The sequence below is a fragment of the Xyrauchen texanus genome, chromosome 14 (genome assembly GCF_025860055.1).
Source record: "Xyrauchen texanus isolate HMW12.3.18 chromosome 14, RBS_HiC_50CHRs, whole genome shotgun sequence".
NCBI lineage: Eukaryota > Metazoa > Chordata > Actinopteri > Cypriniformes > Catostomidae > Xyrauchen > Xyrauchen texanus.
Genome location: NC_068289.1, coordinates 8,897,531 through 8,923,526, shown reverse-complemented (window position 1 = coordinate 8,923,526; position 25,996 = coordinate 8,897,531). Strand labels below are relative to the sequence as shown.

The window sequence follows — 25,996 nt, the reverse complement described above, 5'->3', positions numbered from 1 at the left end:
AAACCCCATTAAATTGCTTGAACCAGAAAAGCACAAAAGCTGCAACAAAACGGTAGTATTTAATTGATGGGTGTTTAATCGTTATTTAAAAAACAGTCTGAATGTAACATTTTCGTTTTTAATGTACAGTGAGTAAAGCGTGTAAGTGGAAGTTTGCGCTGAACGGTATGTGTTTTGATATTTGTCGGCCACCGTAGAGCATAAACACATGCGGAATCTGATACAACATGTAATTCCAACTCAATCGAATTTAAAATATAAACTCAAATTGTCTGTGCCTAGTGTCTCTGCCAACAAGGTAAATACATTTAATTTGATCCTTTCAAGGATTAATTTAGCAGAATGTTTCGAGCTCAAGGCAGTATTATCTTTAGCCTGTAGCATGTGCGGAATCAGGCTCTAGTAGAGAAGAAACTGTCAGACCGAAAGGGTTGACGTGCCTATTTTGATTACGGCGTGTGCAAAACTCCACCAATTGTTGTAATTTTATTGGTGGTAAACACATCTGTCGTGATCGTTTCTCCTTTGTCGTTTATTTAGGGTATTTCTGGTGTTTTGTTGTTTTTTCGACTCAGTCATGGCATCACCGGAGTTTCGGTCTGTGTTTACACTGTGTGTAGATCAAAATGTCACTGCAGGGCTGAGAGAGGTGTCAGGACTGCTTGGCCATCAGGAACCTCTCCCGTCCACTGCTGCTTCCTCCAGTGAGGGTAAGTAAGAGTCTATTTTAATGAGATATCGCATTCCAACAATTGTTTACAGATATATTGTTTCACTTTTAAATGACTATCTCAATTCCAGTGGAGCCGAAGTTTACATACACTAAGTCAACTGTGCCTTTAAGCAGCGTGGAAAATTCCAGGGAATGATGTCAAACCTTTAAACAATTAGCCATTTAGCTTCTAATAGGAGATGTACTGAATTGGAGGAGTCCCTTTGGATGCCTTTAAACTCTGTGCCCCTTTGCTTGGGAAAGGGTGAGGCTTGCAAGCCGAAGAACACCATCCCAACCGTGAAGCATGGGGGTGGCAGCCTCATGTTGTGGGGGTGCTTTGCTGCAGGAGGGACTGATGCAATTCACAGAATAGATGGCATCATGAGGAAGGAAAATTATGTGGATATATTAAAGCAACATCTCAAGACATCAGCCAGGAAGTTAAAGCTCGGTCGCGAATGGGTCTTCCAAATGGACAATGACCCAAAGCAAGCCCCAAAGTTGTGGCAAAATGGCTTAACAAAGTCAAGGTATTGGAGTGGCCATCACAAAGCCCTGACCTCAATCTTACTGAAAAAGTGTGTTCAAGCGAGGAGACCTACAAACCTGACTCAGTTACACCAGTTTTGTCTGGAGGAATGGGCAAAAATTCCAACTTATTGTGAGAAGCTTGTGGAAAGCTACCCAAATTGTTTGACCCAAGTTAAACAATTTAAAGGCAAAGCTACCAAATAATCACAAAGTGTATGTAAACTTCTGACTCACTGGAAATGTGATGAAAGAAATAAAAGCTGAAATAAATCATTCTCTCTACTATTATTCTGACATATCACATTCTTAAAATAAAGTAAAGATCCTAACTGACCTTAGACAGGGAATGTTTTCTACTATTAAATATCAGGAATAGTGAAGAATAGAAGAGTTTAAATGTATTTGGCTAAGGTGTATGTAAAGTTCAGTCTTCAGCTGTATCTCAAATGATCATATAAGGCCTGGTGATCAACTATTAATATTCCACATCATTTTCATAACTCTAACACAGATGGAAGATCAAGAGAGACTGCAACAGTCGGAGAGGTGTCAGACAAGATGTTCTGCTCAACTTGCCAGTGTCCTTTTGAGAGTCGTGACGAGCAGGTAACAGATACAGATCAGAATAATTTCATATGAGTTTTTGCAAGGCAGCACTGTATTGTTATTCCTTAAATATTCTGTAAAGCACTTTGTTCTAAACCCCTAAGGCTGTGTATTACATTTCTGCAATTATTTCAGTAAGAAACGTGGTTCATCCAAAAATGATAATTCTCTCATTATTTACTCACCCTAATGTTGTCTCAAACTCATATTTTACTTTCTTTTCTTCAGCAGAGCACAAACTAAGATATTATAACGGAGATATGATGTCTGTTTGTCAATATAATGCAAGTAAATTGGGTCTAACACTTTCAAGCTCCAAAAAGCACATACAGGCAGCATAAAATTAATCCAAGGACACCAGTGGTTTAATCCATGTCTTCAGAAGCGATCTAATCGGTTTTGGGTGAGCACAGAGCAAAATATAACTCCCTTTTCACTGTACATCTTGACAGCAGTCTCCTTGGCGATCATGATTTCAAGCTCGATTACACTTCCTAGTGCTTGAGACATGCGCAGAGGCAAGAGCGCTAGATGCGCTATAGGAAGTGTAATGAAGCTTGAAATCATGATAACCATAGAGACTGTTGATGTCAAGATTTATAGAGAAGAATGAGCTACATTTTGGTCTGTGTTCACAAAAAAATATTGAATCCCTTAAGAAGACATGGATTAAAACACTGGAGTCATATGGATTACTTTTATGCTGCCTTTAGATTATTTTTGGAGCTTCAAAGTTATGATCACCATTCACTTGCATTGTAAGGACCTAAAGAGCTGAAATATTCTTCTAAAAATCGTTATTTGCATTCTGCATAAGAAAGTCATACACATCTGAGATGTTATAAGGGTGAGTAAATGATGAGGGAATTTTCATTTTGGGTGAACTATTCCTTTAATGTAAAGACTTAATTATGCTATCTTTTTTATTTTTGTAAACATTTTCAACAAAAAAATCTCTATATGACTTTCATTGATAGAATGTTCAGCATTCAAAATATAGCTGACAGCAATTATATTTTCATACTGAATTGTGATTGGTCTTCTTTTATTTATTATACATTTTATAGCCACCTTTATCCAGCCATTTTCTGTTTCAGATGGAGCACTACAAACTTGACTGGCACCGCTTTAACCTGAGACAGCGTCTGGAAGGAAGATCTGCGGTCACAGTGGATGAGTTTGAGAAGAAGACTGGTACAGGTACGTTCATGCTTCTGTAACCTCACTGACAAGCCCTTTTGTGTCAGCCAGTTTGCATTTCGTAGGGTAATCTTGTTTGTCTGTCTATCTTCCTGCGAACAGGTGATATTTCTAGCATTTCTGGTTCGGATTCGGACAGTGAAGATGGGTTTCTTGGAGATGAAGTGACCCCTGAGGAGACAGACCACACTCTGGACACAGATCAGTCCTCATATCGACTTTCTACTAAAGTTGTCTTTCAAAACATGCATGGAGAGTATCTATCATTGTATAGATGTGTTCTGCAAAGCAAGAGAGTGAGTAAATCTAAGCATAATTTCTTATGTTACAGATATGTTCTATAATGTCATTATATGCTGTAGTAGTAAGATTTGTCTTTACTTGAAAAAAGGATCCTATCCAAACCTCTTTATTAGGGGGTATGTCACACAGTTGTATTGATGTACCTGCTTTGAATGTTGGTTTCTATCCTTTAGTCTTTTAGTCTGATCTAATTATTTGGACATATCTGTACTCAGGACAATGAAGAAGATTTGGTTTCCTCTTTACTGAAAATATCAAACAACACTATTTGGGTCATTCTGATGACTGGTGGTGGACACTTTGCTGGAGCAGTTTTTAAGGGGTCAGTGCATTGTTCTACTCATTCTTCTTTAATTGCACATACTTGGACCATTAATAAATGAGTTATTCCCAAATTGATTTGTGTAAAATACAGAAAAGAGATTCTTCAACATAAGACGTTCCACCGGTATACGGTGAGAGCAAAACGAGGGACTGCGCAGGGACTGAGAGATTCTCAGAACCGCAGCCATACGCCTAAATCTGCAGGGGCTGCCCTCAGACGCTACAACGAGACCGCACTGGTTAAGGTATGTTTTGGCACATTCATATAAATGTCCGCCTTTAATGTGCACACTTTATTTGATATATAAATATTAAATGGCCTGCGCCTTTTTAACCTTAACGGTATTCAAAGCGCTTTACACTGTGACACTTTCACCCATTCATACACACATTCATACACCAATGGTGGCAGAGCTGCCATGCAAGGTGCTAGCCTGCCATTGGGAGCAACTTGGGTTTCAGTGTCTTGCCCAAGGACACTTCGGCATGTGCAGTCGTGTGGGCCGGGATTCGAACCACCAATCCTGCGATTAGTGGCCGACCCGCTCTACCAACTGCTTTATAAAGAAAGCTTGAATAACACTTCAGACTTGCATAGAAGTTATGAGCAGGCCAGCATGGAATCTGCGCTCACAGAACTCCACAGAATTGGAAGACCTGTCATTCACGAAGTTGTATACGTCTCCCAACCCATGCTTGTTCATTTATTATATATTTTGGCTAATTTGATAATGTTTTAAACTACCAGTAAGAGTGTAGTAGGCTACTGTAAAGCCTTAAGTTTTTTCCCATTCTAGTCTTTCAAAGTATTCTCCATTGACCATTCGATGCATTCAAACTATAACTGCTTTGTGATATTCTTTATCACAGTCAGTTACAAGCACTTGCACAGATGATGTACACAGACGCATGACAGAAACAAACATTACATTTGGCTGCATCGTTTGTACCCTGTTGATGACAAAATTTACATTATATGCACTTGTGTGCAAGGTACAGTGGCATTTGAAAAAGTCTGCTGATTCCTTCTGGGCCTGGATGAGTCTAGCATTGTGTTATTGAAGAATATGCCTCTTTTTTTCATTTATATTTATTTACCAGGATATTCACAATCTTCTGGAAAGCTGGGCTGAGTATTTAAAGGAAGCAAGTGCCATCTTCCTACGAGCACCGAGTTACAACAAGACCATATTTTTGGGGGGTCGTGGAGCTCCCTTGGATAAAAAAGACAGGAGAGTCCGTATATTTCCATTTGCCACTCGCAGAGCCACATTTAGTGAAATTAAGCGAGTCTTTGATCTGCTCTCAACTCTACATGTTTATGGTAAATTGAGACTTGAGTTTGCCTGCTCATCTCATTAACTATGTAATCTATTTTTCTGTAACAATCTAATTTTCTTTTTGCTAATATTTCAGGCAAAAACACTGAAATCTCCAGTATTTTCAGTCCATTGAAGAAAGTGTCAAAGAAGAAAACTGTTAAACCTGTCAGTCAGACAATCCCTGAGCCAAACACTAATGGTGCGTCTGAACTCTTGGCTGTATTTAATGAAACTGCTGTGTTTCTTAAAATGTACTTAGTTAAGGAATGTCTCCTTGGTAAGTTCCTGCAGAGACAGAAGATGTCGAGGAAGGAAGTTCAGGGGAGGAAGACTCGGGAGTTTTAGAGACAGTGGAGGTGACACTAGGAACCCTGGACCTCAGAGAATATGAGGTCTATCTTAATAAGAAGAAAAGGAGGAAACGGAAAGAGAAAAGAGAAGGTAAAGACCTCTGCTTTCTCCAGATGAACTTCAAATGATTCTAATTCCAAAACAAAAATAACATGTTACTAAAATTGAGGATACAAAGGTTTATTAATCAATTCATTTGTGTCATCAGACTCAAGCAACAGAGAAATTACTCTTAAAAAAGCAGATGATGAATCGGTGGAAGAAGGTGACCTTGAGGGTGAAGTTGACTCCACAGAGACTCAAAGAAAGTCAAAGAGCAAGAGAAAACCCAAAGACAAAAAACAGCAGATAGAAGAAGGTAAAACACTGATACACACCAAGCATCTTAGTTCTAAATATGAAATAGCTACAGTATATTATTATTTGAATACATTTAAAAGGTAAAATTAACATTTACTAAATGGTCATATCATGAGGATTCAAATTTTCCTTGATCCTTTAAGATAAAAAGTGAATTGTACTGTGTAATTATAAGCTCCCATTCCACCATCGGGCAGAACATTTTGAGCATGGTTCCAGAAGCATTTACACTTGACCACGGTTCATCACGGCACAGCAATATACGTTCTTGGCATGAATTTCTCTGTGTTTCAACCTTGCTGATGGAATGGCTTTAGTATGGGGGGACTCACGATTCTCATAATATGCCAAGGCAAGTCATTTGTTTTTACTTAGCTGGCAAAGTTCGCTATGGTGAGGTCAATAAAATATATATTAAAAAAATTTAGTGTTTGTTTGGTGTATCTTCATGATTTTATAATGATGATGGACTAGTAAAGTACATTATTATTCTACACTCCTTTGCTTCAGGAAGCTAGATTACTCTATCTAGCTCATTAAAACTATTCTATATCATTTATATTACTTGTATAATATTTGGCAAAAAATGTCTTTTTGGCTAGTCTGGGAACATTTACTTTTCAGTGTGTTCGTGTCTGGTGGCATGCACACCCCCTCAGCAAATTATAGTAAACCTCCCACCTTTTACTCTTTGCTTTCCATTTTGCAACATTTGACATCTTTCCTGTGCTTTAGCAGAGTAAAATCCAGGTGAAAAATAAGTACTAAAACTGGAATATGCTATCATCCTCCATTGCACACTTGCTTTAACGTTTACCTCTTACGCCATCACCAACTGACATATTTGTTACATATATTCATTTATTTTGTATGTGTACTGATTATATGGAGACCTTGAATTGTTACTTTGTAAACTGCTTTGGATAAAAGCGTCTGCCAAAGGCATACATTTATGTGTAAATGTACATTCAAGCACAACAGTGGAAAAAAGAAAACGTATCCATATCAACTGGCCCAGATTGGCAGAGAATGGCATGGTTTTGCAACAAGAACCGTTTGGCCCGATGGTGGAAACGTGGCTGTAGTGTCACTTTCAGAACTAAAAATATGCATAAAAATAATAAAAACAATCTGAGCTGTTAGAATTAAGGCCTGTTCACACCAAATCCATGGCGATTTTGCGAGACAAACCTCTGACAGAAGGTCTGTTCACACAGAGTTTGGTTTGAACAGGACTTTAACGCATTGACCATTAATACACAATAAACCAGCATAAACACTGGTTGAAAGGGCAAAACCTTTGCGATGTGTCCGCCCAGAGTCATTACTCTGACGCATAATTCACAACACACATAAACACACACACAACAGCGCTTCCGTATCAGTGATAAAATGATAGTAAAAGGACCTCTTAATGCTATTTGATGGACAATACAAGCCAAGAATGGGACTTGTGATAGTCTGAAAAATACTTGATTTCTATTTAAGGCATATTTTATTTGACACAGAAGCATGTCAATTCTTAACCCTCACCAAAATGCAGAATGAGGCGTTTTTGTTTGCAAGTGCTTTTCATGTGGAGTTCGAAACAGCGCTTGATGCTCTGATGTGAATCATGAACACAGCTTTATGATTGCTGTAACAAAGTGGACAACCAGAGTCTATTGGCATATTGTAGAGGATGAGAGTTTATAAGATTGCCCATTGCAGTGAAAATGCAACCTATGGGGAGACTCTTTCAGTCAACCTCCCAATTAGACTTTGGGAAACGTTTAACGTTACTTGAATTGGTGATATTTTAGTGCATTGCTAGCATTATACTATTGAGTGCTTTGTATAGAAAATGTTTATAAAGCATTATATTGGAATATTGTTGGTATAAGATGGAGATAAATGCATTTTGACATGAATAGATGTATATATATATATATTGTCAAATTTCATAACTTTTTTTAAAATGAGTAATTAATCACGATTAACTACATAAACGTATGCGATTAATCGTGATTTAAACAAATGAATCAACTGACAGCACAAAAAATCTATGACTCCATTAAGATAAGAATCACATTCATGACAATGCTTTTTCAGATGAAGTTGATGAGCCGTGGGAATATAGTTTGAGGGACGCTCTCTACACCGCCAGTAAAACAGGGGACATTCAAACCTTACGCACCCTCCTGCAGCTCCCAGAGGACCAGGAAGAGAAAAAGGAGGGTGGAGAAAGGACCGCCCAAGACAATCCTACCTCCGACACCTCTAGGGTCTTGGGTCTTCTTAACAAGCCCATAGACTCAGCCGGCTTCACTTTACTGCATGTGGCATCCGCAGCCGCACAGAAATCTGTCATCAGACTGTTATTGGATGCAGGGAGTGATCCGGCCAACAAGTATGCACATGCAAAACCACTATAATCATCAAGTAGCTGGAATAAAATCATACTGCATAAATAAATGTTTTCATGCAGCCAGGTGGGTCTTTTGATTCTAAATAGCATGTCTTTTTCAGGGATAAGAAAGGCCAGACTCCATATTGTGTTGCTCATGAGAAAGATGCTCGAAACACATTTAGAAAATACATGGCCGAGCATCCTCAGAAGTATGACTACACTAAAGCACAGGTAACCAAAATTATTTTGTCATAATAGACCTTATTTACTTTAGTGCCATATTTGATTTTTTTACGTGAATGAAAATGAGGCTGTGAGGGATAGATGCTTAGTCCCTTCAATGGCATGCACTGTAGAAAGCTCCTAGATCACATCTTATTTTATACAAGTTTTTTTTTTTGTCTTCTGAATTGTTTTGGAAAGATGTTTTTTCAAAGTTTCATCAGCGGAGCAATATAAAACACTTTAAATAACGGTACACACATTGAAGAGATGGTAAGTCTCTCCCTCACAGCAACATTGTCATTCCCCTCCAAAATTAAAGACAGCGCTTCTGTGAACAAGGCCCATTATGAGTAATAATCAAAACCCTCATATAGGGCCGGTTCTATAGTGCATTCAGAAAGTATTCAGACCCCTTCATTTTTTTCACATTTTGTTATGTTTCTGCCTCATGCTAAAATGCTATAAAGTATTATTTTTTAACATCAATCTGCACTCCATACCCCATAACGACAAAGCAAAAAACATATCTTTTGATAACAAATTTATTAAAAAGAAAAAACTGAAATATCACATTGACATAAGTATTCAGACCCTTTGCTAGGACACTTGAAATTTAGCTCATGTGTATCCCATTTCTCTGGATCATCTTTAAGATGTTTCTACACTTTGATTGGAGTCCATCTGTGACAAATTCTACTGATTGGACATGATTTGGAAAGGCACACACCTGTCAATATAAGGTTTCACAGCTGAAAATGCATATCAGAGCAAAACCATGCCAAGAGGTCAAAGGAACTGCCTACAGAGCTCTGAGACAGGATTGTGTTGAGGCACAGAAAAATGCATTGAATGTTCCCAAGAGCACAGTGGCCTCCATAATTGTTAAATGGAAGAAGTTTGGAACAACCGGGACTCTTCCTAGAGCTGGCCGCCTGGCCAAACTGATCAATCAGGGGAGAAGGGCATTGGTAATAGGGGTGACCAAGAACCTGATGGTCACTCTGGTTGAGCTACAGAGATCATGTGTGGAGATTTGAGAAACATGCAGAAGGACAAGCAACATCACTGCAACACTCCACCGATTTGGACTTTATACTTTATGGCAGAGTGTCCAGACGGAAACCTCTCCTCAGTGCAAACACATGAAAAAGCACCTACAGGACCCTCAGACTGTGAGAAACTAGATTCTCTGGTCTGATGAAACAAAGATTGAAACTGTTTGGCATCAATTCCAAGCGTCATGTCTGGAAAAACCAGGCACCACACATCAACTGTGCAATACCATCCCAACGGTGAAGCATGGTGAAGGTAGCATCATACTGTGTGGGGTGTTTTTCCAGCGGCAGGGACTGGGGGACTGGTCAGGGTTGAAGGAAAACAATGCAGAAAAATACAAAGATATCCTTAATGAAAACCTGGTCCAGAGTGCTCAGGACCTCAGACTGGGCCAAAGTTTCACCTTCCAACAGGACAATGCCCCTAACCACACAGCACAAGTGTGGCTTAGGGACAGAATGTCCTTGAGTGGCCCAGCCAGATCCTGGAATTGAACCCAATCGAACATCTCTGGAGAGACCTGAAAATGGCTGTACACCGATGGTCCCCATCCAGCCTGACTGCTTGAGAGGATCTGCAGAGAAGAAAGTAAAATAAATTCCCCTAATCCAGGTCTGCAAAGCTTGTCGCATCAGACCCAAAAAGACTTAACGCTGTAATCGCTGCCAAAGGTGCTTCATCTAATTATTGAGTTATGGGTCTGAATAATATTTCAGTTATTTATTTGTAATAAATTTGCAAAGTTATAAAAACAAATCTGTTTTTTGCTTTGTCATTATGGGGTATGTGAGTGTAGATTGATGTGAAAAAAATTATTTAAAGCATTTTTGCACAAGGCTGCAACATAGAAAAATTTGAAAACAATTAAGAGGTCTGAATACTTTCTGAATGCACTGTATATCCAATCATAATTTAGAGTCTGAACTATGTAAATGTATTATGTAAATTTGAGTCTTTTGAACTCCTGTTGCATGTGAAGATTATTTTGCACTAATGCAAGATTTAATCATAATAATAATGGAATAACAGCTGAATAATCATATTTTTTGGTTTGCGTCCATTTAAGTTTTGAGTAAAAGCAATAATCAAATGAGATGAAGTTCTAAATTAAAGTTTAAAGTGAATTAAAGTATTTAATTCACTAGATTGCCCAAAAATAGATATTAATTCATGGTTATTTAATAAACAATTTTTAAATAAAATTTCCAGATAAAACACTATATTGTGATATGTTGTGTTACTGTGATATGACATTACTTAACCTCAGGCCCAGACAGAATTAGCATTTTCTGCGCTGATTTTGAGGGAACGTCTGTGGAATTCTGCACAAGTGATTTAAACAGTAAAATGCATTAAATGGAACTGAGAGAACTAAACTCTTATTGATAGATGAAAACATACCCAAATTAGCCAATTCAAATAAATAAATAAACAAACATGCAAGGGGTGGGGAATAGTGGTCGACAGATATGGGGTTTTTTTAATGGCAGATGCAGATATCCAAAGAGCAGGGTGGCCAATAGGCCGATATAATTCCGGTATATGACACAATATAATATAGTAAATAATATACTGTCAATGCTGGGTAGATTACTTCTGAATTGTAATCTTGTACTGATTACAAATTGCATGACATAAATGTAGTTAGTAATGTAATCTCTTGGATTACATTAAATTGATCTAATCTGATTGCTTTTGGATTACTTCTGTTTATTTGATGGCACATGTATTTAAGTAGAATAAACGTGTACGATTTTGAGAATATTCCTTAAATGCATTAAAAAAAACATTCTAAAATGTTACAAATTGCAGTCAGAAAAGCGTAATGTGTAAAAATGTTTTGAAGCAGAGTACAAAAGCAATTCACGAAAATAAAATTCATCCTATAAAATGAACAGCCTAATGAAAAGTCTAATTATGTATTGAGGCTAGTGTAAAGTCTTTTGTTGCAATTTAGAATTAAAAATGTCAATTATAAAAAAAAAAGATTAAAAGACAGAGGGATCAATAAATTATTAACAGTTTGCTACTTTTGTCTGATTCATAAGTAGTCATGTAATCCACAAAGTACTTGTAATCTAATTACAAGTGCTTGATTTTTGTAATCTGATTATGTCATTCAGATTACATGTAATCCGTTGCTACCCAGCACTGCATACTGAATACACAAAATTGCAAAAAAACTTTTACTCAATTCGTACAAATAATTACAAAATAAATTAAAAAAAGATTTTGTAAATCTGTGATCATTGCAGTATTTCTTTAATTGTGCTTAAATATGTCTAAGGTTCCTGGACCTCTGACTGACGAAATTGAATCCAAAAAGGCAGAAAAGAAGAAAGCCCAAAAAGCAGCACGGAAACAGAGAGAGAAAGAGCAAAAAGAAGAGAAACTGAAGAAACAGCTAGAGGAGGACGAAAAGAAGAGGTTCACAGCTCTCAGTGACCGAGAGAAGGTAGCTGTACTTTTATTATTCCTCTGACTGTATTTGTTGTTACGTGGATGATCTGTTGGCTAATTAATCTCATATTTATGATGTCACACAGCGAGCTCTGGCAGCAGAGAGAAGATTGGCTGAACATGTGGTCACAACTGGAGTAACTCTCACCAACATCAAGTATTAGCTTCTTAGCATTTGATTCTCTTTTTCTATATGAAATATAACGGTCCTTCCTGCAAGTGATGTTTGAAGGAATAGTTCACCCAAAATAAAATTCTGTGATCATTTACTCACCTCCATGTTTCAATCAGGGATTATTTTCTTTCATCTGAGAAACACTGAAGGAATTCTGCAGCAAAATGTCTGAGTTGCCATTTTCCAAACAAAAAAGTAGATGGGTATTTTTACTGCCAAGCTCCAAAAAAGCACTGTAAAAGATCACTGATAATGTTCCCCTCTGCTGTTGCACCCAAATGTCTTTCAAGGCCTCATTTTTTAAATGCGTTGTATTGCAATGGGTCACATGGCATTGAAAATGAATAACGCTTGGTCTAAGTGACATCAAATGTGGTGTGATGATTTTAAGGGTGCTATTTATTTTTTCTGGAGCTTAGTAAGATAATAACTTTGGGATGAAACAACATGGGGGTGAGTAAATGACAAAATGTAAAAAAAAATTGTCAAAGAATTTCTTTGTTTTTGGTACTTATGAAAACAATAGGCATGTTTATCATAGCCAAATGCAGTTTAAAAGAACTAATTTATGTTTCTGACCTGTTGTACTGTGACACTATTTCTGTTGTTATAGGAGATGCTTTCAATGTGGAGAGTCAATGCTGGGGAAGATTCCTTTTGAATATCTGGACTACTCTTTCTGCACACCTCGCTGTGTCCAAGCCCATCGCAAAGCCAGTGCTGCTGCCCGGCCCTGACCACTCCGTGTTAGTAGAGTGAGAGGTGTAGTGGTAGAACAAGAAATTGTGACCATATGTCATTTTACATGATCTGGAAGTGGACTGGATGAGAAAACGTTCATCAATCTGACATTTCACAATGACAAAATGACTGCTGGGAACTGGAATAGAAAATGATTGATGAAGGTTGTTATTGATCTTGAAGAGAACAAAATGGGCAAAAGATAAATAGAAGTAATTGTGTAAGGTGTCTAGTCCTTGTAAGTCATTTTGTTTCACTTTTGCGAGTCCTCTTTCTCAGGACGCAGACCAATCAAAGTGATTTAAAAAAAAATAAGTTCTACATCTGAGAAATTGACTGTCTATGATAGTTAAGATTGACTTTTCACAGGGATTCGAAGCTGTGGCAGTAAAAGAATAAAAACAACAACAACGAGTGCATAATTATAAACCAGCATAACTTGTGACAAAACCAAAACGTTGACAGGAAGACAACACAAAATGCTACTGTCTCTCAAATAAAGACTGGAACAATTGCATCCCTTTTTTTTACCCATGATTTTTTTTTCAGAGCTGGAATGCTTTGTTTGGCTTATTCATAACTATTTTAAATCATGCCCCACAAAAAAAGCTGAATTTAGATTTATGGTACTGGGATTTCAGTCATCTATTTTCAAGCAGAGAGACTTAAGCACATCTAGGTCTTGATTTCTTAAACTGTATGTATGTCATATAAATTACTATAACAATTAAGCATTTTACCTTTCCTTGAGCCATCAACTGACTTATTTGTTAATACTAACTGACTTAGTATTTAACTGAGTTAAATACTGAGTAAAGTGATACAAATTACAGTATGTTATTATGACTAGCATTGAAATGCTTCATAGCTTTGAGCAGTGTTCAAGACATATGCATGTACTGTAAAAACATGATGTTTGCAGAAATGCTACATTGAGCAGTTGGCAAGGCTATCTAGTGCTTTGTTAGAGTATGTTGTTATGTGTTGTGTCCAGTGCTGTTCAGCTGAGGCCGGTACATAAACAAGATTCTGCTGTGTGATGCAACGCTCTCCAACTCCAGCACTGTGATGCTAAGAAAAGGTCCAGGGACATACAGCGACTGCTGAGGACCGTTCTGGGTCCAGTATCATCCCAGGTTCACCCCATTTACCCACACCTGACCCTGAGTGCCAAAAAAATAAATAAAAATGAATAGACAAAATTGTTTTGTAGCTAATAAAGTCTCTTCATTGTTTCCCACAAAGTGTAAATGCATTTTAGTATGGTATATATGCTGTTTTCCGAAAGTGGTCAACATGACATGCAGTATAGATAAACTTAATGCAAGGAATGGATTTAGTAGTTGTTTTTTTTTTTAAAGAAATCCAGACCCAGAATTCATTAACTTAAAGTTCCCAGATGTATTATAGATGTTTTATAAACTTTTGTTATAGCTACAACCTCACCTTTGTCCATCCATTAAGTTTTACGAAAGTGTCCCATGCTAGGCGTGTAAGCTTCAAGACTCTGAGTAAATCACTGGTCCATCTCCTGCTTCCATCCCTGGACCTGGTTGAACCCCTGAGTGATCTGACTGCAGCCAGCCATTGGCTACTGCAGTGTCGATATCCAGTGAGTAGATTAACCAATCAGTGAGCACATCATTTCCCAGGATGAGTTTGCCCAAGATACCCCGTAAAATGAAGATGCCAAGACATGATGTATCATTAATGGTGTCATATAATTTGTGGAACAATTTTAGGGATATATGCATCTTTAGTGTAACACCTTATTATCATTAATATAGCTGCCAGAATTAACCCTGCCCATTTTCTCCACAAGAATGTCCAATTGATCCGCTTGTCGTCCAGTAACATTCATCACCAGTGTGGTGTACCTCTCCATAAATCCTTGGTACACCTGCAAAAAAACAGGCCCCGTTGTTGAATCTAAACTGACTTTTATTGCAATAATTTGTCAAACATAAACAAATTATCAATGTGATAGTTATACTTAAAGGTGATGCATTTCATGTTTTATTTTATTTTAAACTACTTTCCCCTAAACCAGCTTAATATGTAGAGACAATTATAAGTGAGCCATTTGTATGTTGAATCCCCCGAAAAGTGTAAACACTCGGACTCTGTAGCGCATCAATCTATTGCTCTTTTTGTTTGAGCATCCCGACCAGGTTGCACTTCAAAGTGAGGATTATCTTGCAAAACAACTAGTGAAGTAATACGTATAAAACTGTCATCATGGCAAAGACAAAATACATTTGTTTAGACATGAGATAAAGAATTGGTAATGCTCACAAAGCAGGAGAAGGATATACACGTTTATCAAAGCATTTTTAGGTGTCAAGAACTGCCGTGAGAAGTATTATCAAGAAGTCTGAAGAGACCCACACAGTGGAGAACAAGACTTGCAGAGGCAGGAAGCGAAAGATTTCAAAAACCTTGGAAGGAAATCTGGTGAGAGAGGTTTCTAAAGACCCAAGAACAACTGCCAAGACACTAGTGAATGATTTAGCCAAGTCTGGGATTGATGTCTCAACGAAAACAGTCACTAGAGCCCTGTACAGGAATGGACTGCCAGGTTGCAGACCAATAAAAACTCCACTTCTGAACACCTCCAAGCTAGACTGAAGCTTGCCATGGACAACCTAGAAAAAAATGATGCATACTGGAAACTTGTCCTTTGGCCAGATGAGACAAATCTAGAGCTCATTGGCCATATAGATGTTGCCTATGTTTGGAGAAAGAAGAGAGAGGCACTCAACCCAAAGAACACCGTTCCCACAGTGAAACATGGCGGTGGGAGTATAATGCTGTGGGGATGTTTCAGTGCGTCTGGAACTGGGAATCTCATCAGGGTCGAAGGAATCATGAAAAGGGAAGACTACGAGAAGATATTGAAAGACAACCTCAGGCAATCTGCAATAAAACTTGGTTTTGGTCGACATTTCGTCTTCCAGCATGATAACGACCCAAAGAATACCTCACTTCTGGTGAAGAACTACCTCCAAACGAGCAAAGTGAACATCCTTGACTGGCCTGCACAAAGCCCAGATTTGAAACCCATAGAAAATCTGTGGGCCACACTGAAGACTAGAGTCCATACCAGGAGACCAACAAATCTGTAGGAGCTTGAGAGATTTGCTAAGGAGGAATGGGCTGCGACTCCTCAGGAGAAATGCCTAAAACTTGTTGAGAACTACAACAAATGACAAAAGGGATACACTATGGACTATTAACATCAGATGGCTAATAATTTTGACCTGTAGATTATTTTTATTTTTATAATTTTGTTTCTATTTGTATTATAAACACTCAAAGTTGCCTAAATAAACTATTATGTTTAGAAATGCTGTGTTGAAAAAAATCTTTGCTCCATTAAACAGCACTTGGGAATTATTTGAAAAATAAATATTTCATAGGGGACTAATAATTTTGTCTTCAACTGTAGATATAGCAGAAACAGTAAGAGTAGTGTAATTTCCGTTTAGTGGTGCAGAAGTTAAACACTTCGCCAAGTATAGGCCTCTGGTTTAGGCTTAAAAAAATTGAACACAAGGATATAGCTAAATGTAGACAAGTTTTTGCATTGATTTAAGACCAGTTTCCCAAGCCCAAACCATCCAAATGTAAACCATCCATCCATCCATCTTCAACCGCTTATCCGAAGTCGGGTCGCGGGGGCAGCTGCTCCAGCAGGGGGCCCCAAACTTCCCTATCCCGAGCCACATTAACCAGCTCTGACTGGGCGACCCCGAGGCGTTCCCAGGCCAGTGTGGAGATGTAATCTCTCCACCTAGTCCTGGGTCTTCCCGAGGCCTCCTCCCAGCTGGACGTGCCTGAAACACCTCCCTAGGGAGGCAGCCAGGGGGCATCCTTACCAGATGCCCAAACCACCTCAACTGACTCCTTTCAACGCAAAGGAGCAGCGGCTCTACTCCGAGCTCCTCACGGATGACTGAGCTCCTCACCCTATCTCTAAGGGAGAAGCCCGCCACCCTTCTGAGGAAGCCCATTTCAGCCGCTTGTACTCGCGACCTAGTTCTTTCGGTCATGACCCAACCTTCATGACCATAGGTGAGGGTAGGAACAAAAATTGACCGGTAGATCGAGAGCTTTGCCTTTCAGCTCAGCTCTCTTTTCGTGACAACGGTGCGATAGAGCGAGTGCAATACCGTCCCTGCTGCCCCGACTCTCCGGCCAACCTCCCGCTCCATTGTCCCCTCACTCGTGAACAAGACCCAAGGTACTTGAACTCCTTCACTTGGGGCAAAACCTCATTCCCTACCTGGAGTACGCACTCCATCGGTTTCCTGCCTGTTTGTGTGCCCTTATGATCCTGAGGGTTGTGTTGTCTGGAGCCATGTGCTTCTGGTAGGGTCTCCCAAGGCAAAGTGGTCTCAGGTGAGGGGCCAGACTAAGAATGGTTCAAAATGACTCATGGATAAAACGGCAAGAGGAGGAGTTACCCTGCCCGGAGGAAGCCCGGGGCCCCTGTCTGGAGCCAGGCCCAGATGGAGGGCTCGTCGGCGAGCGCCTGGTGGCCGGGCTTGTCACGGAGCCCGGCCGGGCACAGCCCAAAGAAGCAACGTGGAACCCCCCTCTACATCCCTTGGGCCCACCACCCATTGGAGGAACCGCAGGAGTCGGGTGCGCTGCCAAATGGGCGGCAGTGAAGGCCGTGGGCCTCGATGGACCAGACCCGGGCAGCAAAGGCTTGCTCTGGGGACGTGGAATGTCACCTCACTGGGGGGGAAGGAGCCGGAACTAGTGAGGGAGGTGGAGCGTTACCAGTTGGATCTGGTGGGGCTTACATCGACGCACAGTTTTGGCTCTGGATCCGTACTCCTGGATAGGGGATGGACTCTTCTTCTCTGGAGTTTCCCAGGGTGTGAGGCGACGGGCGGGTGTGGGGATACTCACGAGTCCCCGGCTGAGCACCACTACGTTGGAGTTTACCCCGGTGGACGAGAGGGTCGCCTCCCTACGCCTACGGGTTGTGGGGGGGAAAACTCTGACTGTTGTCTGTGCATATGCACCGAACAGCAGTTCAGAGTATTCGGCTTTCTTGGAGACCCTGAATGGAGTCCTGAATAGGGCCCCAGTAGGGGACTCCATAGTGATGCTGGGTGACTTGAACGCACACGTGGGAAATGACAGGGACACCTGGAAAGGCGTGATTGGGAGGAATGGCCTCCCTGATCTGAACTCAAGTGGATGTTTGTTATTGGATTTCTGTGCTAGTCATGGATTATCTATAACAAACACCATGTTCGAACATAAGGATGCTCATAAGTGTACGTGGTACCAGAGCACCCTAGGCCAAAGGTCGATGATCGATTTTGTAATCGTGTCGTCGGATCTGAGGCCATATGTTTTGGACACTCGGGTAAAGAGAGGGGCAGAGCTGTCAACCGATCACCATCTGGTGGTGAGTTGGGTCAGGGGGTGGGGAAAGACTCTGGACAGACCTGGGAAGCCCAAGCGAGTAGTGCGGGTGAACTGGGAACGTTTGGAGGAGGTCCCTGTCCGCAAGACCTTCAACTCACACCTCCGGCAGAGCTTTTCAGGCATCCCTGCGGAGGTTGGGGACATTGAACCAGAGTGGGCAATGTTCAAAGCGTCCATTGCCGAAGCCGCGGTGGAGAGCTGCGGCCTCAAGGTTTTAGGTGCCGCAAGGGGTGGTAACCCTCGAACACCGTGGTGGACACTGGTGGTCAGGGAAGCCGTCCGACTGAAGAAAGAGGCCTTCCGGGATTTGTTGTCCCGGAGGTCTCCGGAGGCAGTTGCAAGGTACCGACAGGCCCGAAGGGCTGCAGCCTCGGCCGTGAGGGAGGCAAAGCAGTGGGTGTGGGAAAAGTTCGGAGAAGCCATGGAGAAGGACTTTCGGTCCGCACCAAAGTACTTCTGGAAAACCGTCCGCCACCTTAGGAGGGGGAAACGGGGAACCATTCAAGCTGTATACAGCAAAGATGGGACGCTGTTGACCTCAACCGAGGAGGTTATTGGGCGGTGGAAGGAACACTTTGAAGAACTCCTAAATCCCAACACGCCCTCTATGGTAGAGGCAGAGCCGGAGGATGATGGGGGATCAGATTCTATTTCCCTGGGGAGGTCACTGAGGTAGTCAAACAACTCCGCAGTGGCAAAGCCCCGGGATTGATGAGATCCGACCAGAAATGCTGAAAGCTCTGGATGTGGAGGGGGTGTCATGGATGACACGCCTCTTCAACATTAGCGTGGAAATCTGGGACAGTGCCTAAGGAGTGGCAGAACGGGGTGGTGGTTCCCTCTTCAAAAGGGGGATCAGAGAGTGTGTGCCAACTACAGGGGTATCACACTTCTCAGCCTCCCTGGTAAAGTTTACTCCAAGGTGCTGGAGAGGAGGGTTCGGCCGATTGTCGAACCTCAGATTGAAGAGGAACAATGCGGGTTTCGGTCCTGGCCGTGGAACGACGGACCAGATCTTTACTCTCGCAAGGATCCTGGAGGGGGCCTGGGAGTATGCCCATCCGGTCTACATGTGTTTTGTGGATCTGGAGAAGGCGTATGACCGGGTCCCCCGGGAGAGACTGTGGGAGGTGCTGCGGGAGTACGGGGTGGGGGGGTCCCTTCTTAGGGCGATCCAATCCCTGTACGTCCAAAGCGATGGCTGTGTCCGGGTCCTCGGCACAAAGTCGAGTTCATTCCATGTGGGGGTTGGTCTCCGCCAAGGCTGCGCTTTGTCACCAATCCTGTTTGTGATATTCATGGACAGGATATCGAGGCGTAGTCGGGGTGGGGAAGGTGTGCGGTTCGGTGGGCTGGGGATCTCATCGCTGCTTTTTGCAGATGTTGTTGTCTTCATGTCATCATCGGTCCGTGACCTTCAGCTCTCACTAGATCGCTTGGCAGTCGAGTGTGAAGCAGCTGGGATGAGGATTAGCACCTCTAAATCTGAGGCCATGGTTCTCAGCAGGAAATGATAACCTCTCCGGGAACCAGCACCTTATCGTGGTGGAGAGGTTTGTGTGCCCTTATGATAAATGTAAACCATTTATGAGAAAATGCACCATTGACTTAAAGTCAGCTAAGAACAACAACATATCACTATGATTATTGGAAGTACATATCCCATTCATTTTTCTATAGACTAATTGATTTTCAATGATAATTTATAAACCTTTAAAGACATTCCTATCATGAGTTCAGAGGTTGTTTGTCGATGTTAAATGCTTCTGTTGAAGCCATCGAATCGGTCTCCCTACACGCTCAAACTATATTTGTATATATTGGAATATTTTGCAGTAAACTTAAAATATATTGTTTCTATACTTATGATTAAAAACCTAAAATAGTTTTAAATATTTCTGTAGTTTTTTTAATTTTATTTGATTGTCATTTGCAATGCTTCATGGGAGTGTAGTGTGTGCTTTTGTACCTTTGTCTTCTTGTCCCTTTTTCAAATACTTTTTTGCTTCAAATCGGAGTTTATAATGTTGTGATTCTGAATGCGTGGACTGTTGCACTCTACTGTCTTTATAATTATGCTCATGCAATGTATTAAGTTATTTTATTTAAGTTTAATCTTCTCAAATATCAAAGGATATTGAGATCGGACTGGACCTTGAGGTGACAGTGTATCAAACAAGTTATTAATGTTGCCAACCTATGAAAGAATGAGAGTAATAACAACACATTGGACACTGAATAGGGCTTTGCGATGTGCCATACAGTATACACACATTTCTTAGTGTAACAAAGCCATAAGCTAGCTTTGGGGTGGCTGGTGGCACGGGACTAACTGGAATATCACGAAACTATAAGCAAAAACCTATTATTACTTCACATGAATGGATGTCTGTGTTTAGTGACTCCAAAAAATACTAGTAGGTATGAGTGGTATGACCAAAATCTTTAAGTATATCCAGTAGTACGATAAGTAGGAAATCACAGTACTGTATAGTAGTTTTTTGTTTTGCTGGTCTTTTTTATTTATTTATATTTCTTAAGTGTAAATGTACATTCTGAATATATATATCTACAGTATTACATTCTTAATGACATCTCTGATTGTAAGCAGTTTGTCAGTGGGGTCTCCTGCCTCTGACAAAGGCGCATGTAATCGTAACTGGTCACCACAGACCTGAATCTGGTATCATGATCCACTTCTGTGAGTGATTCAATGAATCACATTTTAAGATGAATACATTACCAGATATTGTGATGTATATGGGAAAATATGTGCTGAGATGGCAGATATACCATTCCAGTAACCAAAATTTGTTCCATCCTCAAACATGTACCGAGATGGGAAGAAAACCACGCAAGTTTAGTAATCAGGATGTTTTAGAAGTTCAACACTTTTCACATAATAGCTACTTTGCTCTTTTAGATTATTAATTACACATATTTATATTTGGATTCAAGCTCAAACATACCGTATCTAACACCTTTATCACTTTAATTAATTACTATAGAAACACCAATTAAATATGACTTACATGTTCACACTGGCACCCATGGACAACATCTCTCCCAGCATTTTGCTCACTTTTTCCGTGTCCACAGAAGCGTCCAAACAACCCATATAGAAATCAGAATTCACCTGTAATGTGCAGTGATGACACATGAATCATTGCCAGGCCTCACAGCTTGAGAAAAACGATTGTGGGTGTGTTATTGCCTAACGCCCTCATTTCTGAGTGTGTGTGTTTAGCATAGTGACTGAATTATGTTTTATTTGACAAATACAAAAAAAATGCTATGTTCTAGTCTCACCAGTTCATATTTGTGTGTGTGTGTGAGTGAGTGTGAATGTTTTGCACTCTGGATGTTTTATAGTCTCACTCTTTAACTTCTTTACAACCAGACTTATCGAATCATGCCCATTTTTTTTTTCTTTTTGTATGTTCAAATGGCAATTGTAGGAAAAGTCACCAAGTCTTGTGCCTCTCAGATAAAGGAAACCATTTTTATTCAATCAAAAGTGGTTCCGGTTAAAAATGACCTAAGACCATAGGAGGGTTAATGGAATGCATAATTGTTCTCTTGAACATTTTTCTTACCAATGGGCCTTTAGGTTCAAACCTCCTTTGTCGACTGAAGGCTGTAGTGATATTGGTGTCTAAAGGAGGGAAAGGGATGAAAGCATGAACAACATCTCTCTGACTTTCTTTGACTTTTTCACATGCAAGTTTGAGTATTCACTATATATTCACACAAAACAAAATGTCTGTCATTATTTACTCACCCACATATCATTCCAAATCCATTTGCTGTTATTTTTTCTCTGTGGAACACAAAAAGAGACATACAATGACAGTTAATTGTGACCACAGCTGTTAAACTTTCAGTCATGGCTTCAGAAGACTTGGAATGTAGAGTAAGAGTCATATGGACTGCTTTTATTGTGTGTATTTTTCCTTTTTGGTCACTATGAACTGTTGTTCTATGGAAAAGAGCTTCATGAAGATTCTTCAGAAATTCTCCTTTTGTGTTCCAAGGAAAAATAATAGGTTTGGAATGACATTATGGTGAATAAATGATGACAGAAAACACCTATTAGAGATTTCCTCCATTCTGATAAAGCCACGTTCTCATTTTATTGAGCAGGACAGCCAACCAGTTACTCACTGCAGGTAAATAATCTGAAAGAGATAAACACTACCATTAAAGACAGACCTGACCCTATGTGAAGTAATGTCTCATGTAGGAGTAACATATACCTGTGTCAGTAGACAAAGGAAAATGTTAGGCTTCTGTACCAACCAAGCAGGCAAACCACCCTAACAGACAGATAAAACCCCTCAATTTAGAACTCTGCATAAATAACAATCACAAGACTTGCTTTTGAGTTGTGACCAGATGTAACTCCTAAAAAATAGGATTTGTCATGCCATAACTGCACTATTTATCTTATTTTGTGTTTTGATAAATGACTAGCATTATGGATCAAAATCCTAGTTTAAAAATAAAATAAATAAATAAAAACACTTCCTGAAGAGTCATGTTGCCAAACATAGTTTGTCATATACAGAGATTGCTAAACGTGACATATCACAATCATTCAAGGGAAATAACCCTCACCATTTCCCATTCTGCACAGATGTATGGCCCCAGTCACAGGATGACTAACAGCCCTGTCTGGTTGGCCAGATTCCAAACGTACTCTAGATCTCTGACTCCTGCAAAGTTAACGCCCCCTGCAAGGTCGCATTGAAGTTCCATGGCACATACCTGCATGAAAACAATCAAAAGATAGACATTAGGGGCAACATGTGTAACATGTACATATAGCTTGCACTGTTGATCGAGTCCACTTACACCTGAATAGCATCGAGTCCAGTCATCTACATCTTAAGCAGCCTGTCCTTCCAGTATTCCCGACTAATGCGGGAGTAGTGGATGCTTCCTGAGATGTACTGAAATGGTTTTCCATCCTTTCGGAACCAGTTGTTCTTGTAGTCAATGGAAAATGAGCGTGAATCTGCCTTAAAACAGAGAAGACGTGTATTAAAGATGTACAGAGTATTTGGAGTTGGCACATAAACATCCACTTGAAAATGCAATTAACATACACATGTAAATGTTTCATGTTAGAATTGCATAAAACAATTGGCCATTGCACAGCTATATTAAAGGGATAGTTCACCCAAAATGAACATTCTCTCATCATTTACTCATCCAGCCCAGATGTGTATGACTTTCTTTCTTCTCCTGAACATAAGTGAACATTTTTAGAAGAATACAATGACAAAAACTTTGAAGCTCCAAAACACACATAAAGGCAGCATAAAAGTAATCCAGTGGTTTAATCTATAGTCTTCTATAGTGATCCAATCGGTTTTGGGTGGAAATACATCAGAATGTAACTTCTTTTTTACACTGTAAATCTTGACATCTGCAGTCTCCTTGGCGATCATGATTTCAAGATCGATTACACTTTCTAGCATGCATCAGCCGCTAGGAGATGTAATTGAGCTTAAAATCATGATTGTGTCTAGAGAGACTGTGACAGCTAAATGTAGGCTACTTGTACAGTGAAAAAGGAGTTACATTTTAGTCTGTTCTCACCCCAAACCGATTGTATCGCTTCAGAAGACATTGATTTAACCACTGGAATCTTATGGATTACTTTTATGCTACATTTATGCACTTTTTTTGGAGCTTCAAAGTTTTGGACCCCATTAAATTGTTCAGTAAGAACCTACAGAGCTGAGATATTCTTCTTAAAATCTTCGTTTGTGTTCTGCAGAAGAAAGTTTTTTTGACCAAAGAATTGCCATTACATTTACATTTGTTAATAGTGCATTTAAAAAAAAAAAAGAATCTCATCTTATAGAGAGTGCATTCACAAAGAGCACTTTCTAGCACAGGAAATGTTTCAGAGATGAACACAGCAAGACAAATGTGCTTTATATACACTTCTAAAGAGTTTATGGATGAACTAGACCTGGGAATCACAATAAAAAAAACTATTTAAAAAAATGACTCAAGTATTTCAAGCTGTCACATGAACTTCACACATGACAGAACAACACATTTCTTTAAAGCTGAATCAAAAATGTATCACAATGTATAAAAGACATGTTACTTTGAATCAGGTACTTATCAACACAGAAAATATTGAAAAGATCCACACACTTATTAAAACGAAAGTAATGTGTGAATTCATCTTTCAGATCAGATGCATGAACACTCTTCCGCTTGACATTATTACATCATTGTAACGTTTCAGTAAAAGTAAACTTAATTACGCGGGTCAGTTTTGCAAATAGCGGTCTGCTTTTTCTCGTCTCTTTGAAAATGACGATCATGTGATTGTAGTCTGTTCAGTTATGACAAAGGTCATAACCTCCGGCTGAACCGAGCTGTACAACGTTTTTAGTTACACACTATATTGTTGAACACGTTTCACCGCTTTGTTTTAATTTCTAAATGATGTATAGCTAGTTAATATGTCTCAGTAGTAATGTGGTGGGCTGCAGTACCATCCAGGAGTTTGTGTTTATTGTAACGTATGCAGTCACTATTGTGTTTACATCAGACAATGATACCAGCTCAGGACTGAGCTTATATAGGCAACAAAACCACTAAAAAGTCCTGGACTCCTGACAATGAACTTGTGGTCTGATAATTAAAACAAAAATGGTAGTATATATATATATATATATATATATATATATATATATATATATATATATATATATATATATATATATATATATATCATATATCAACAAAGTGTGTTTTTCAATTCGAATACAGTACTGAAGTACAATGCTGCCTCATCCACTTAGTGGCGCTACAGGATAAAACACAAGTCCAAACGCATTTACTCATGTTCTCTTTAGCGCCCTCCAGTGATAACCTGCTTTATGACGAAAATTTGAGGAATTGATTGTAAAGTTGTTTATCATTCTCATTTACACCAATGTACATTTGTCAGAACCTGGTAAATGTGTATTGCCTCTTGCTTCATCAAAGGTTTAATGGGGGCAGGTGGCCTGTTGAAGTTATTGATACCAAATTTCACTTGTGCAAAACTGTGAATGTTTACTGCTGGATCCAGACACCCAAATAAACAGTGGCTGATCCAATGGCGTTTACACACACACACACACACACACACACACACACACACACACACACACACACACACACACACACACACACACACACACACACACACACACACAGACAGACAGACAGGTATTTTCTGACATCATCTGCTGAACACCATAAAAAGATACACTGCACAGAATGTGAGAGAATTCAAAGACAAAACCTAAAGAGGAAGGTATATGCTGTGTTTTAAAATGGGCTTTACGGATTGCCATAGGTTTCCATAATTGGCATGTGTTGTGCACTGAAAAAAGGGGATGCAGCTCTTGAAATTAACTGATGAGAACATAATTATATTGTGTAAAGTCAATTGATAATCAACACAGTCATTAAAAAGTGATAATCACATTGCTATGAAATATGACTTCTAATGGATGGTGTTCAATGTGATTTTTACTGCTTGCTCAATTAACTTATTTAAAATGATTGAATGCAACACAATTATTTAGCATTAGGTCTTAACTTAATTTCATTGTGTACACTAGATCTATGTTTACTTAATCCAATTGTGTTGTGAATAATATTTGTTGCATCAGTGTATTGCTGAAACCAGGCAGGGCATTTTGGGATGGGACTGGATTGGGAGAGTGCATTTTAAAATTAAGCAAAATGAAACAGTTAGGAGACTCGTAAGC

The 25,996-nt window shown here is 39.7% G+C and overlaps 2 protein-coding genes across 6 annotated transcripts; one reads left to right on the top strand and one right to left on the bottom strand.

Moving 5' to 3' along the window:
• The first annotated feature begins 126 nt into the window (after positions 1-126).
• On the top strand, positions 127-13,964 carry ankzf1 (ankyrin repeat and zinc finger peptidyl tRNA hydrolase 1). Of its 5 annotated transcripts, XM_052142555.1 has the most exons (17): positions 128-298; positions 541-710; positions 1,758-1,852; positions 2,950-3,052; positions 3,155-3,348; positions 3,571-3,677; positions 3,771-3,924; positions 4,781-5,003; positions 5,096-5,200; positions 5,284-5,442; positions 5,561-5,710; positions 7,804-8,101; positions 8,221-8,332; positions 11,670-11,837; positions 11,929-11,999; positions 12,631-12,763; positions 13,753-13,964. In XM_052142555.1, exons 2-16 carry the CDS (start codon positions 578-580, stop codon positions 12,752-12,754), a joined length of 2,196 nt encoding a protein of 731 aa, XP_051998515.1. In that variant the 5' UTR covers positions 128-298; positions 541-577; the 3' UTR covers positions 12,755-12,763; positions 13,753-13,964. The 5 variants fall into 5 exon arrangements, with proteins under 5 accessions (XP_051998516.1, XP_051998515.1, XP_051998514.1 ...); XM_052142556.1 differs by having other exon boundaries at positions 127-298; positions 5,293-5,442; positions 12,631-13,964; XM_052142554.1 differs by having other exon boundaries at positions 129-298; positions 576-710; positions 12,631-13,964.
• glb1l (galactosidase, beta 1-like) lies at positions 13,736-24,411 on the bottom strand. Its single transcript, XM_052142784.1, is given in 18 exon segments — positions 13,736-13,921; positions 14,205-14,266; positions 14,269-14,432; positions 14,528-14,658; positions 20,317-20,403; positions 20,480-20,554; positions 20,788-20,855; positions 20,858-20,905; positions 21,000-21,040; positions 21,239-21,342; positions 21,803-21,861; positions 22,307-22,384; positions 22,463-22,477; positions 22,480-22,522; positions 22,824-22,933; positions 22,936-22,973; positions 23,061-23,223; positions 24,345-24,411. Coding segments are annotated over 18 exon segments (1,539 nt in total).
• Positions 24,412-25,996: the final 1,585 nt, after the last annotated feature.

Excerpts from the sequence above, each read along its gene's own strand:
- ankzf1 (XM_052142555.1), top strand. The coding sequence starts at position 578 with ATGGCATCACCGGAGTTTCGGTCTGTGTTTACACTGTGTGTAGATCAA. Across the intron at positions 5,201-5,283 it reads CCCTGAGCCAAACACTAATG|TTCCTGCAGAGACAGAAGAT; the intron begins GTGCGTCTGAAC and ends CTCCTTGGTAAG. Across the intron at positions 8,102-8,220 it reads GGGAGTGATCCGGCCAACAA|GGATAAGAAAGGCCAGACTC; the intron begins GTATGCACATGC and ends TGTCTTTTTCAG.